The sequence below is a fragment of the Eutrema salsugineum genome, unplaced genomic scaffold (assembly GCF_000478725.1).
Source record: "Eutrema salsugineum unplaced genomic scaffold, Eutsalg1_0 scaffold_2, whole genome shotgun sequence".
Taxonomy (NCBI): Eukaryota; Viridiplantae; Streptophyta; class Magnoliopsida; order Brassicales; family Brassicaceae; genus Eutrema; species Eutrema salsugineum.
The window spans coordinates 3,980,235-3,993,806 of NW_006256829.1; the positions used below are offsets into that span (position 1 = coordinate 3,980,235).

The window sequence follows — 13,572 nt, forward strand, 5'->3', positions numbered from 1 at the left end:
TGTACTAGCTGACAAAAAGACACTGCTCTGTCCTAAAATGTCAGTATAAAAATATGTACTATTTTGTAAACATTGCAAGTGCAACAAATTTCAAAATTTCAAATTCCAAATGTACACGAGAATTAATATAATTGTATAGTACTAATGAGAATCAAACAATAAAATCAATTATTTAGATTGATCAACTACATTTTGAAACCTTTCATTGGTGATATACAATTTGTTTTTTGGTTACACACGCATGACGCAATACAAAATTATATTTTTATTTGACCACTGACTAGTGGTGACTATACTAGTCTCTGTCACAATCATTTCCATTATGTCGTTGCTAAAGAGCATGATTCTAAAGAGTACTATTTACTACTATACAACTAATTAATTGGTGATTGGTCATCTATCTATGTGGGAGATTTTGATATCATTATCTAACTGAGACTATTATTATCGTCTAACGAATTTCTACGAGTTAGTTAACCAATCGTAGTTAACTCGACCATCCAAATTTCCAAAGTCGCAGAACCGACAAAAATAATTCAAACGTCGTCGAATAAACGTTGCACAATTACTAACCTGATATTTTTCTGTTCAGACTAAAAAACTTGGTTTTTAGTTTATGTATTTAACATGTGCGAGTTATGTACTATTCCGCTGTACACATGGAGTGTCCAAAATAATATACGTTTCTTGTAAAAAATGTATCTACGTGCATCAAATTTCGAATAATTATCGAAAACTTTGCGGCGTAGTGTTAAAGGTGATCGATACAAATGTTCATCAATTTTAACTTCACATAGTAGTCAGAGTCAAACACAAAACCAATTAAATGGATTAATAAACTAAAAATTGGTACATAACTACATACGATAAAAGTGACAGCTCTTTATTAAACTACATTTTTTTAATATAATTTTTGGTAAACACGAAAAAAGAAAACATTTGTTGGGCTGCTGACCAGACAGCCCTCTGGCTCCATTAACTTTCATTTTGATCGATTTACTAAATAGCTGTTTTTAATCATCCTGTTAATCCTACAACTGAACATGTGTTGTAGCATGTCAAATAATATACAAACTCAAATTGGTGATTGGTCTCAAAAGCAAACCAAAAGGTTAGATTCAAATGGGCAAGAAGAAAGGCCCAATATCAAGCCCATCTCTCACTCAAGAAAAAGAACAAGCCGCCACGTGAAGTTTTACTTACTCTTGGCCTCTGGGGTAACAGTAAAACATAATAACCTCGTTGTGTTGTTTACTTTGAAATGCGATCATTCTCTTAATATTCAAAGAAAATTTTACATTTTTTTCTTTCTATAGACAGTTATGAGGGTATATTAAGAGAGCAAGTAATAAGATGAAGACAACTCTAAATATTTTTCTCTCGCCGCAATTTTTTTTAGGTCTTCTTAGCTACAATTGATCACAAAGCAAGGTTGATTTGTATTAATATTTTGTTGTTACTGGTTTTTCATATTTAGTATTTTTGATGATATGTTATCTTTCAAAAGCACAAAAATATAATAAACCATAAATATGAGATATTTTAGAGTACAAACTACAAAATAAGCTTAATTACGGATTCTTTTTGTTAATTAGATAGATATATAGATATGAACTTTACTTAAAAGATAATATTATAATCTTGCGTTCGAAATAGGGCGGTCGCCAATAAGGTTATAAAACTCAGGTTCGAACTTGGAGAAGCCCTAGAGCAAGCCTGTTTGCAAGTAAAAGATGCAATCAAACGAAGAATTCGTCAAGTTTATAGGCACAGGTGTTTACGGTTCTGTTGATCTCGTAAAATACACTAGAAGCGACGGCTCCTCGTTTCACGCTGCCGTGAAAAGCTCTTACGCCGAGGACTACGACTCTCTCAACAGAGAGCTTCAGATTCTGCGCGAACTCAGAGGTCGTCCAAGAATCGTTGAATGTCTCGGAGACTATTTGGAAGAAGGTCTCTCATATAACGGAGACAAAGTCTACAAATTGCTTCTCGAGTACGCATCCGGAGGAAACTTAAATGACTTCATGGACAAACACACCACCACAGACAGAAAATTGCCGGATCCGATAATCAGAGACTTCACGCGTATGATTCTCGAAGGTTTGGTTTCGATACACGGTCACGGTTATGTTCACTGCGATCTCAAACCGGAAAACATCCTTGTCTTCCCTTGTGAAGATTGGTACGAGTTGAAGATATCTGATTTTGGACTTTCTTTAAAAGTCGGAGAAGTCCCTGAATACTGGAAAATCGACTTCCCGTTTGTTGGAGCGCCTGCTTACATGTCACCGGAGTCTCTCAAGGACGGTGTTGCGAAGAAAGCCCTAGATTTGTGGTCGTTAGGGTGCTTGGTTCTGGAGATGTATACAGGTGTGAATCCATGGGGAGGAGTTAACGAAACTGTCCTCGAGGTTCTTCTCTTTGATGGTAAAAGTCCAGTGATTCCGGAGAGTGTGCCTTGCGTTGCAAGGGAGTTTATTGAAACGTGTTTCGCAAGGAATCCTGAGGAAAGAGGGAGCGCAAATGATTTGTTGTCTCATCGGTTTTTGCGTCGGGAAGAGGAGAAGATTGTTGCCGATGTGACCACCTGTGAAGAGAGAAAAAAGTCGTTGCTGTTGAATGTGAAATCGAGAATCAGACAAGATTCAATGAATACTTTGGAGAAGCCCCTGAAATCGAAGATTTGTCAGTCTAAGCACTCACAGTTTAAGAAATTTTTGGGTGTACTCCTGAAACTTTGGGTCTCCAATTTAGTTACTGTTCAGTAATGTGCTGAATTTGTTATCACTGTTTACTTTTAGTATGTATAATGAAATATTTTATTGGTTACTTTTGTTTTGTCGACCAATTTATTTTCATATTTGATACATACATACATATTTGCAACAGGTGTATGTATATATATTGTAATCCCATATGGCCATATCATAGCTGGAATTGATTTAAATCGGGGAAACCACAAAAAAAGGGTCGACAACAGTGGTACAAGTTTACTTTTAGTATGTTAGGAAAATGCTTATGAGATTTAACACAAACTTTTAGTACAAGAATATCTGTCTTAAAAGGGAAATGCTTAACAGATTTAGCAAAAACTGTATCATTTGCAGTCTAGACTCAAATGCAAAACATGAATATATAACCAAATACTACAATAAATTTGGCACTTGAGTTGAGTACTAGGGTTGATCCATTAGTTGGCCCGGCAAAAGCTTTTATTTCTGAAGAAAGGGGACGATCTCCTATAATCCCAATACTTTTTCTATTTAAAATTGTTTTTGTCGCTATCTTCTTCCTCTTCTCTCTCATTTCTCGTCAAGGTTGTTTACAAGCCTGAACAAAAATCTCTTTTTCAAATCTCATTGTTCTTCTTAACTAATTTGTTGTATGTGGGTCTTCTTGTATAGTTCATAAACCTTTTTTTTTTTTTTGGGCATTATCGTACTCTACATTAAGTAAAAATATAAATTGTTTCAGAAATGGGAGAAGAATCTCTGCCAATGGGAGCCAAACCCCGGAGGAATTGCGTGAACGATTTTTCATTTTTTTCATTTTTCACAATAGGAAAAATATGATTATCATATCATCAATAAAATCGTGTAATGGCCTCAAAAGAAGATCAATTTTGTTGACCAACAAAAAAAAAAGAGAGAGGAAGATCAATTCAGCATCAATAAGCATGGTGGCTTCTCATTTGAAATTCGAAAAGAAGCATTGATAACTAGTGACTTGCTATTGTTTTAAACATTCTCAACCCACAAAAATTGTGATCAGTTGATCACTGAAAAATAATGATTTCATGGACATCTTCTAATCACAAATTTGAGATCCAATCTCAAATTATCAACGGTTCTTCTTTGATGGATCCAATCTCATCACTATTCGAAGCAAAAACAATGACCTTCCCTTGATAATGACAGTTCAAAAATGATAAGAAGACTAAAATACAACAATACATAACATTTGCAGGAGACTCCAAAATATTATATAAATATCTCCATACACTTCCAAATATTCGTTTTCATTTTTAAGGATATATCGTAAGATTTAAGGTGTCTTCACTTTCGCCGAGCGTCTCCGGCAGCCGAACGATGGTGACTCGCTTACGACTCGTTTCGAGAACTCCTCGTCACGCCATCGCCAAGTTCGCTGAGTCTGCCTCTGTATGCTCATGTCGTCTCTTCTCTGCATTCTCCGATACGACTCACCCTGAACCCGATTCTCAAGCCGAACAAGACCCGCCTCTTAATCCCGTTACCGGCGAAGGGGATCGACACGAAAAGCTGCGGAATCTCCGAGTTCTTCTCCAGCAGAATCGAATTGAAACGGCGCGTGGGGTTCTCACTTCGCTGGTTCGGTCGGGTTCTGCGCCTTTCACGTCGCCGAAAGACCTCTTCTCTGCCTTCTCGCTATCATCTCCACCGCTGAAGAACGATTTCTCCTATATGCTTTTCTCCGTGCTAACCGAATCGAAGATGGTTTCCGAAGCCACGGATTTGTTCTTCGCCTTGAGGAACGAAGGTATTTTCCCCAGTTCAGATTCGTTAACGCTTTTGTTCGATCATCTTGGGAAGGCGAGGCAATTCAGAGTGACTATAAATGTGTTTTTGAATATTCTGGAATCGGATTATCGTCCGAGCAAGTTCATGTATGGGAAAGCAGTTTACGCCGCCGTCAAGTTGAGCGATTTAGGTAAAGGTTTAGAGCTGTTTAATCGCATGAAACACGACAGAATCTCTCCCACCGTGTTTATCTATAACGTCCTCATCGATGGATTGTGCAAAGCGGGAAGGATGAAGGATGCAGAAAAGTTGTTCGACGAAATGCGCAAGAGGAGATTAGTACCCACTTTGATAACGTATAACACCTTGATCGATGGGTATTGCAAAGCTGGGAATCCTGAAAAGACTTTTAAGGTGAGAGAACGCATGAAAGCGGATAATATTGATCCCAATCTTGTTACATTCAATACATTGCTTAAGGGGATGTTTGATGCAAGAATGGTGGATGATGCAGAGAATGTTTTGAAGGAAATAAAGGATCATGGCTTTGCACCAGATGCGTTCACTTTCAGTATTCTGTTTGATGGTTATTCGAGTAACGAAAAAGCTGAGGCTGCTCTGGGTGTTTATGAGACAGCCGTTGAGTCTGGCGTGAAGTTGAATGCTTATACGTGTAGCATTTTGTTGAATGCGTTATGCAAACAAGGGAAGACAGAGAAGGCGGAAGAGATTTTGGGGAGAGAAATGAGTAGGGGGCTTGTCCCGAACCTGGTTATTTATAACACGATGATTGATGGATACTGTCGAAAAGGTGATCTGGTCGGAGCTCGAATGAAAATCGAAGCGATGGAGAAACAAGGGATAAAGCCAAATCATTTGGCGTATAATTGTTTGATTAAAGGATTTTGTGAATTGGGGGAAATGGAGAATGCTGAGCGAGAGGTTAACAAAATGGCACTGGAAGGAGTTTCTCCTAGCGTGGAGACATATAACATCTTGATTGGAGGCTATGGAAGAAAGGGTGAATTTGATAAGTGTTTCGACGTTCTGAAAGAGATGGAAAAGAAAGGGACGTTGCCGAATGTAGTTAGCTACGGAAATCTGATAAATTCTTTGTGCAAACGCTCTAAGCTTCTTGAAGCTGAGATTGTTAAAAGGGATATGGAAGACAGAGGGGTTTCACCCAATGCAAGGATATATAACATGCTAATTGATGGTTGTTCCTCAAAGGGGAAGGTGAAAGATGCTTTTCGGTTTTCTGAGGAGATGCTAAAAAAGGGAATAGAGATGAACTTGGTGACTTATAATACCCTCATTAATGGGTTGTGCATGGCCGGAAAATTAGCAGAAGCTGAAGACTTGCTTCTTGAAATCTCAAGGAAAGGCTTTGAACCAGATATATACACGTATAACTCGCTAATATCTGGATATGAACATGCTGGAAACGTGCAGAGATGCATCACGTTGTATGAAGAGATGAAAAGATCAGGAATAAAACCCAATTTGAAGACATATCATCTTATTATCAGTGCGTGCTCCGAGGAGGGGATAGAGCTCACTGAGAAAATATTTGAAGAGATGACGTTGGAACCAGACTTATCAGTTTACAATTGGGTTCTTCATTGCTACGCAATACAGGGAGTTACGGATAAGGCTTCGAAGATGCAGCAGGAGATGATGGAGAAGGGAATCGTTCTGGATAAGACGAGTTACAACAGCTTGATTCTGGGACAACTGAAAGTAGGAAAGCTGAGTGAGGCTAGAAGTTTATTTAACGAGATGAAAACCCGAGGATTGAATCCTGAAGCTGATACATATAACATAATGGTGAAAGGGCACTGTGAGGAGAAGGATTATATGGGAGCATATGTTTGGTACAGAGAGATGCGGGAGAAAGGTATGCGATTAGATGTTTGTATAGGCGACGAGCTGGTATCTGGGCTTAGAGAAGCATGGCGGTCAAAGGAGGCACAGATTGTCAGCTCTGAAATACATGGTCACAGGCTCGATGATGTACCAGTGGACGAGGCTCTATCTACAAAAGAGAAGCTGTGAAAATCAAGAATGTGCTCTTCGCCTCTTCAAGACAAATTTCTTTGATTAAACCAAACCAAACCAAACCGAATCACCTAATCTCAGTTGGGTTTGATTCGGTGTTTTCGACATGAGTGATACTTTGTCTGGGACCTTAAGAGAAATCCACAAACTTTGTTGGGGAATTGGACAAGTATCGAGAAGTACCCGTAATACAAAATTCGGTTATGTATACGTTTTTACGAGTTTCTTAATTTCTGTTATTTTTATCTTCATAGGGATTTAACGATCTACCTAAGGTTTCATCTTTGGTTTTCCACAAAAACAAAGAATTTGATCTACTAACGTTTTACCACGCGTATTAACCCTATCTAGTTGATTACTGTATGTGATTTTTACAGAACGCCTTTTGAGAGCTCGATCCATGTTAAATACTGTATGTTGGGATAAACATAAGGAAATTTGAAAGATCCACTTTTTAGAGCAAATAAGCAAGAAACACTTGATAAAACCAGTAACCACAAACTCAGACCATCCATCATCTCTGTCACTTTCTTTCTCTCATCTTGCATATTTGCTTTATTTTAGAAGCATTTTTCACCTTCAAAGCGAAGGAGGAACAAACTGTCTAGACAAACTAAACAGATCTTTACCCTCAAACGGTGATGTCCATTCTCTCCCGTTCCCCACTAAACCAGCATCCTGCACTCCCATAGCCATGCCCATCCCATTCCTATTCCCCATCGTTCTCGTCTTTCCATACATGTTCGCTTCATATGGGGATGCCGACATATACTGTTGGCTAGGTCTCGGACAAGCTAGGCCTTTGTCTAGACTCCAGTCGATGTTGTTGTAATCCAGTTGTCCCATCGACCCATCCGTGTTCCAGTCCAGCCCAGAAGAAGATCCTGATGCAGTCACTGATCCATACCCTGAGAAGAGGCCAAGAGAAGCAGCTGGAGACACAGCAAGCGGTGCAGAACCCCCTCCCATTCTGTGGCCGTTGTTCGATTGGCCTTGATACTGTTGATACTGAAGTTGCTGGTACATGAGGTTTGAGTTCAGATCACTAGGAGTCAGAGTTCTTGAGGGTAAGTATCCATTAGATTGAGTTGCCTCAGATCTATTTGCAGGGTACCAACCGTTGCCTGCTGCTGCTACGGTAAAGGATGAGTTCATGGTAGAGACAGGTAACACATTTGTGGTAGCGGATTGAGAGCGTTGCTGTTGTTGTTGTTGTTGTTGTTGCTGCTGCTGCTGCTGCATCACCACAACTGGATCCCTCATTTCTTGCTGCTGAAGTCTCTTGAACTGATCACCTAGAGCTGCCACATAATGCGTTTCTTCTGTTGACCGTGGCAGTGGTGTCTGTTGATATGGCATGCGTCTCTTCTCTTCCTGGGCCGCACTTTGCTGCATTTTCATCCATTGCAGTTTCAGGTCAATTCCCTCAATTCTATCCAACGAATTTACATTATGGTTTCCTGATTCGCCGCCACTAATGTAGCTGGATCCTCTCGGGTAACCAAGATTCTTTCTGCCATCTTCGCTAGCTGCAGGATACACACCTGAGTTGTTAGGTTGCAACTGAGTTACTATGCTCTGACTTGTATGCACAGAAGGGGCTCTGCTATTGCTGACAGAAGTGTTACCACTAATATCCCCCGCTTTTCCAGAAGCAGTAGACTGGTCTTGCTTCTGTTTTCTTAATGATTCTTCTGCTTTCTCAATGTCCCCTTCTGCAGTAACCACAGCTTTTTCTACGTCTTGCTTAGTGCACTTATATTTTGTTTCCAACTCCAAGATGCTACCTAACTCTTGCGATATATCAAGCTTCAAGTTCCCAGAGGTAGGATCTAGTTTCTTATCTGCTACTTTGGCTCCACCATCATCAAACAGCCAATTAATGGATTCCTCTAATTTCCCTTCGTTTAACATGAGGGCGTAAGTTGCCCGCTCATGAGCAATCCCCATTGCTACGAGCTGCTGAGCAAGGACTTCAAGTTTCCTCGACATCAGAAACTGACAGCATCGCTCGTGCAACTCCTGAGCCCGCTTTTCCCTTTGACGTTGGTGCTTCCTTTCATTCTTCAGGCGCATCTTTTCTCGCTTGTCATTGTCAGCTCCTGGAATCATTTCCTGTTTTGCAGCTGTAGTAGGTCCTTTCTCTTTGTGATCTTCCGAGTCACCAGACCAGCTACCATTATTAGAGGCAGAATCACAGTCGGCTCCATTTGAATCCGACTCGTCAATGTTTCTGAAACGGCCATTATTGTGAAGAGATGAGGAACCAGTTGCTGAAAGCGACTCAATGGTTTGAAATGTCCCCAAAAGAGGATTGTAAGCACCAGCAATAACACCCATGGATCCAGAGGCTTTACTAGGTGTCGTCTTCTGTGAATCATTCATAGCCTTCTTGTCTCTCGATTTAGTCTTGGATACGGTAGACATCTTCTCGATTTATCCTGCACTTCTCATATAAACGAGAATAGTCAATACATAGCTTTCAGATTCTTCTCGCAAAAAAAAAAAAAACAAAACACAATAGTCGTATTCTCGTTTAACAACAAAGATCAATGACCTTCGAGCTGCAATGTCAAAGCTAGAGAATTTTTTCAATGAAAGACGGAATCAGTAATTTTACAGAGACGATCATTTACGAAGAAGTAGTAGAAACATCACCTAATACCAAATATCACAAACGCACAGATCCATTGCAAGAACGAAACAAGAAATTAAACACGCGACAATAATCTGCGAGCTAATCACCAATATTTCGAAGATAATACTATCGAATAAGGTCAAAATGCAAAATTTCAAGGACGAAATTCGAGGGAGTCAATAAAACCTAAAGGCGTGGAGGGAAAGTGAAAGGAAATGCGATTTGATGAAGAATCTAAATCGAAGTATAGATCAGTGATGAGAAGGAAAAGAGAGAGAGAACCTGCTTGATCTTGATCGGCGTCGTTGACGAAGATTCAGATCCGGGGAGAGAGAGAGAAAAAGAGAAGCTGAGCTAGGCGATGAGGATGAGGAACGAGCGGAGTGCGATGATATGAATAAAAACTAAAAAGAAAAAAAAACTCGGCGTTTCGAATCCTCGAATCGAAATGGTAATAGAAATTAGGGTTTGATTAAGAGAAATAAAAACTAATTTGTCTTTTCACTCTTTTTCTTAACAAACTAAGCCAAAAAATAAAGAGTTGCGAAAACCAAACCAAAGTCTTCGTAATAAATCGTTTAATAATCTTAGCCATTTGATTTATTTTCTACATTTCAGTTTTCGTTTTTCTTCTTTTCACGCTCATTTCCAGTTGTACTTGTTTGATTTCAGTTGTCAAAAACTGAATAATAACAATTAATAATTAAAAATTCCGACAGACCATTAATCTTGTAAGAAAATCCAGAATTACGTAATATTTACATTAAAATAAATGTACTTTACTGAAAAATAACGACGCCTTGTTGGGCTTGGTGGTTTTACTCTTTTAACACTTTTCTAAGTGTCGAGAAACTTCATAAATTTTCAATATCTAGCATAAAGTTTGGAAAGACATATCAAAATCACTAGTTGAATAATAAGAAAAAAAAACTAAAATGTTCTAATCTCTAAATTCAATACCATCCCCATAAAGTTTCAAAGACTTTTGTACGAATCATACTAATTTAGCTAAAGCTACATCCAAGGAAGAGAACGATATCAGTTTTATATAAAAAAAAAAATCAAAAACTATATTTCGTATAAACAAACATTGTTAGAACGGAACCCAAACTAAATCACAATTTATTTATGGAGTAGATTTTAATTTGATAAATTATTAATATTAGAAAAATATAGTAAACCGAAAAACTCAAAACAAAACCGGACCAAAACGGCGAAGACCATTAATCATCCAATCCAGGGTTAATAACTTAATACACACTAGTATCGTCTAATTTTTGATTAGTCGTTTAATATTCCTGATGTCGGGTCGGGTCGGGTCGGGAAGGGTCAAAAAGGTCCGGCAGCAGAATCCAAACGGCAACGTTTTAAAGGTCTTCGCCGATTAATAGTGGTCACTCGCAGTTTGATTTTGGATTTGACGCAACGCTATGAGCTTGGCTTCAGTTATCCACTACGGAATCCTCGCTCCGGCGAAATCGGATCGAATCATTTTTAGCATTCCGGTGATTCCGCCGGACTTTCCAGCTCGTGGGTGGACTGAGTCTCGTTTCTCTCTCCTTACAAATCCCTCTCTCGTTTCAGGTCTCCTTCTCTTTAGTACACACATTCAATGTGTTTAAATGGACGGATTCATCTATCTGGGTTTATGCTAATGTGCTTTTGGGTTACGATTTTGTCAGCTTCAAATCGTCGTCTCCCTCATCTTTCTCCTATTGCTTGCTCCAGAGATATTGATCAGGAAGATGATGTTTCCTCTTCAGGTGAATGCTTCTCCTCCGAAATCATGTTCAGTTTTGGCTCTACATTTTCCGATTCAAATTCGTATTGTTTGTATTGATCTTCAGAAACTGAGTTTCTTACATCATAGTATGATTTTAATTTTGCTAGCAAGACACAGTTGTATACCGTGAAAACATATTACTTCTAAAAGAGTAAAGAAGAGGCTTTGTCTTGTGACAATAATTTTTTTTTGTGGCGTGTTAGTACAGAGAAGGAGAGCAGAGATCTTCTACCACACAAAGATGAAGAGAGTGCAAGAATCTCTAATTCTTTTTCATCAATAGACAATGGAAGCCTGAGAGATCATCAACAAGAAGAGACATACAAAACTTCCTTCAAGACTGTTGCCTTGTGTGTAAGTATCTTCTTGCATCAGCTAATACTTTAATTATTCTAAAAATGAACCCTAATGTCATATTTATCTCAACAGGTAAGCGCTGCGGTGGCATTTGGAATCGGAATAGGTTTGAAGGATGGTGCTGGCAAGGCATCAGAGTTCTTCGCAGGGTGCGTAATGCTTTAAATATTGATATATATAAGCTCACTTAGCTATGAAGGAGATTTCTTAAATTAACTGTTTTTCAACTCTTGCAGCTATTTATTGGAGCAAAGCTTGTCAGTGGACAACTTGTTTGTTTTTGTTCTTGTCTTCAAATACTTCAAAGTGCCACTCATGTATCAGGTACTAAATTATCTGCACAGAGATTTAGCTCTTGACTATAATAGAGTATTCTGATTCTAATCATAATTTACTATATTGGATCTATAGAATCGGGTACTTACCTATGGTGTAGCTGGTGCAATTGTCTTTCGCTTCACGCTCATATTGTTAGGAACAGCCACTCTTCAGGTGATTTCTATGTTTGGATCACAACGTTTGATAGTGAATTTTTCTTTCTATTTTAATCGTTTTCCGCCTCATATGAGATCAATTTCTAAATTCACCCTACTATCTTTCAGAGATTTGAAGCAGTCAACCTACTGCTTGCAGCAGTACTCTTATATTCTTCTTTCAAGGTACATATTATTAATCTTCGCATTTATACTTATAATTACACAGAACTAGCGGTATGGAACAGAAAGAAGTGCTCTTCACTTAGTTTTCCTTTGCCTAATGTCTTAATACAGTTATTTACAAGTGAAGAAGATGATACAGACCTATCCGACAACTTCATTGTAAAGACATGCCAGAGATTTATTCCTGTCACATGTAATATATCTGGTCCTTTTTGTTCCTGTTTCTGCTAGTTGCTTATATGTTTGTTACTTTCGAAGCTTTTTTTTTTTTTTATATATATTTGATAATATGTAATTTGGCGTCGAATTTCAGTGCTAGTACTGTTTAGCCTGCTTCCATAGCTAATTTTTTCCCTTCTTTCTTATGTTTTTACCTGTCTGCAGCAAGTTACGATGGAAATAGATTCTTCACAAACCATGATGGCATTTGGAAAGTAAGTATATAACGAAATTTTCATTAATAATTCAAGGTTATGCACCAGTCACACTTTTATCATGTGGACTCTCATCAAAATATTCCTCAAGTGTGCTTTGATTGGGTTCTAATTTATCTCGAAATTTTTTGGGCAGGCCACACCATTGCTACTCACAGTAGCAGTGATCGAGCTCAGTGACATAGCATTTGCTGTAATCTCTCTCACCACTTTTTTGAATCTGATTTGACTCTCAAAAATTGAAACAAAGCACTGATACTGGTTGCCCATTCTCTTAGGTTGACTCGATACCAGCTGTTTTCGGCGTCACAAGGGATCCGTTTATTGTCTTGACCTCTAATCTCTTTGCAATCCTAGGTATTAGTTTGTTGACTGTACTTAATCTTGTCAGTGTCTATGCCGTCTCTTATATTCTCTGGTGTTTGAATTTGCTGCAGGACTCAGGTCTCTCTATACACTGATTTCCGAAGGAATGGACGAGCTGGAATACTTGCAGGTATCTTTTTCATCACTTCTTTTATATTTCATTCAGCTTATCTCTATTCCATGATCGAACAAACTAAGAAAGTATGATTTTTAAATAAACTCGTCTTCGCCTTTACCAGCCATCAATAGCAGTTGTTCTTGGCTTCATCGGATGCAAGATGATCCTCGACTTCTTCGGTATATATAATATCTCTCATCTGCAGTTTCTGTTTGAACAAAACTATTTAACTACCACAAAAACTAAGCTCTCACAACATTTGTTCCTCCTTGCAGGCTTCCATGTATCGACCGAGGCATCACTTGGTATCGTGGCCCTTTCTCTGAGCACCGGAGTACTGTTGAGTCTAACAAACAAATCCGGTGACAGCTAATTACGAACCAAGAACAGATTCCAGATGTAATCAATCAAAGAGTTCATGAGAACAAAATCGCATTGTAACATTGTTCATTAAAGCATTTCGCAGATGTATTACTGTAGATAATAATACACAAAAAGTTGCATTCTTTGCAAGATGTATTTTACGTTTGGTTTGGTCGTTATGAAAATAGCGAGATCTTTAAAATCAACCTTACTATTCGTCTGTTAGAGATGCGTTGTGTGGGTTTAGTTGGGCCCGTTATGAAACAAATTGATAGGCCAGGCCCATGCGACTTT

The 13,572-nt window shown here is 38.6% G+C and overlaps 4 protein-coding genes across 5 annotated transcripts; 3 read left to right on the forward strand and 1 right to left on the reverse strand.

The window, feature by feature from the left end:
* The first annotated feature begins 1,733 nt into the window (after positions 1-1,733).
* On the forward strand, positions 1,734-2,771 carry LOC18019263 (mitogen-activated protein kinase kinase kinase 17). The gene has a single exon (XM_006399663.2). The coding sequence runs from the start codon at positions 1,734-1,736 to the stop codon at positions 2,769-2,771; it is 1,038 nt and encodes a 345-aa protein (XP_006399726.2).
* A 1,320-nt stretch (positions 2,772-4,091) lies between these two features.
* On the forward strand, positions 4,092-6,879 carry LOC18019264 (pentatricopeptide repeat-containing protein At5g12100, mitochondrial). The gene has a single exon (XM_006399664.2). It carries the CDS (start codon positions 4,092-4,094, stop codon positions 6,555-6,557), a length of 2,466 nt encoding a protein of 821 aa, XP_006399727.2. The 3' UTR covers positions 6,558-6,879.
* An 89-nt stretch (positions 6,880-6,968) lies between these two features.
* Positions 6,969-9,619, reverse strand: LOC18019265 (putative uncharacterized protein DDB_G0291608). 2 transcript variants are annotated; one of them, XM_006399666.2, is made up of 2 exons: positions 9,481-9,619; positions 6,969-9,001 (listed from the first exon to the last, which is right to left on the reverse strand). In XM_006399666.2, exon 2 carries the CDS (start codon positions 8,985-8,987, stop codon positions 7,140-7,142), a length of 1,848 nt encoding a protein of 615 aa, XP_006399729.1. In that variant the 5' UTR covers positions 8,988-9,001; positions 9,481-9,619; the 3' UTR covers positions 6,969-7,139. The 2 variants fall into 2 exon arrangements, with proteins under 2 accessions (XP_006399729.1, XP_024011611.1); XM_024155843.1 differs by having other exon boundaries at positions 6,969-9,006.
* A 975-nt stretch (positions 9,620-10,594) lies between these two features.
* Positions 10,595-13,480, forward strand: LOC18019266 (thylakoid membrane protein TERC, chloroplastic). Its single transcript, XM_006399667.2, has 14 exons — positions 10,595-10,782; positions 10,881-10,961; positions 11,190-11,335; positions 11,411-11,487; positions 11,575-11,662; positions 11,750-11,830; positions 11,941-11,997; positions 12,109-12,190; positions 12,382-12,431; positions 12,568-12,624; positions 12,710-12,788; positions 12,869-12,927; positions 13,037-13,094; positions 13,191-13,480. The coding sequence occupies exons 1-14, from the start codon at positions 10,629-10,631 to the stop codon at positions 13,286-13,288; spliced, it is 1,167 nt and encodes a 388-aa protein (XP_006399730.1). The 5' UTR covers positions 10,595-10,628; the 3' UTR covers positions 13,289-13,480.
* Positions 13,481-13,572: the final 92 nt, after the last annotated feature.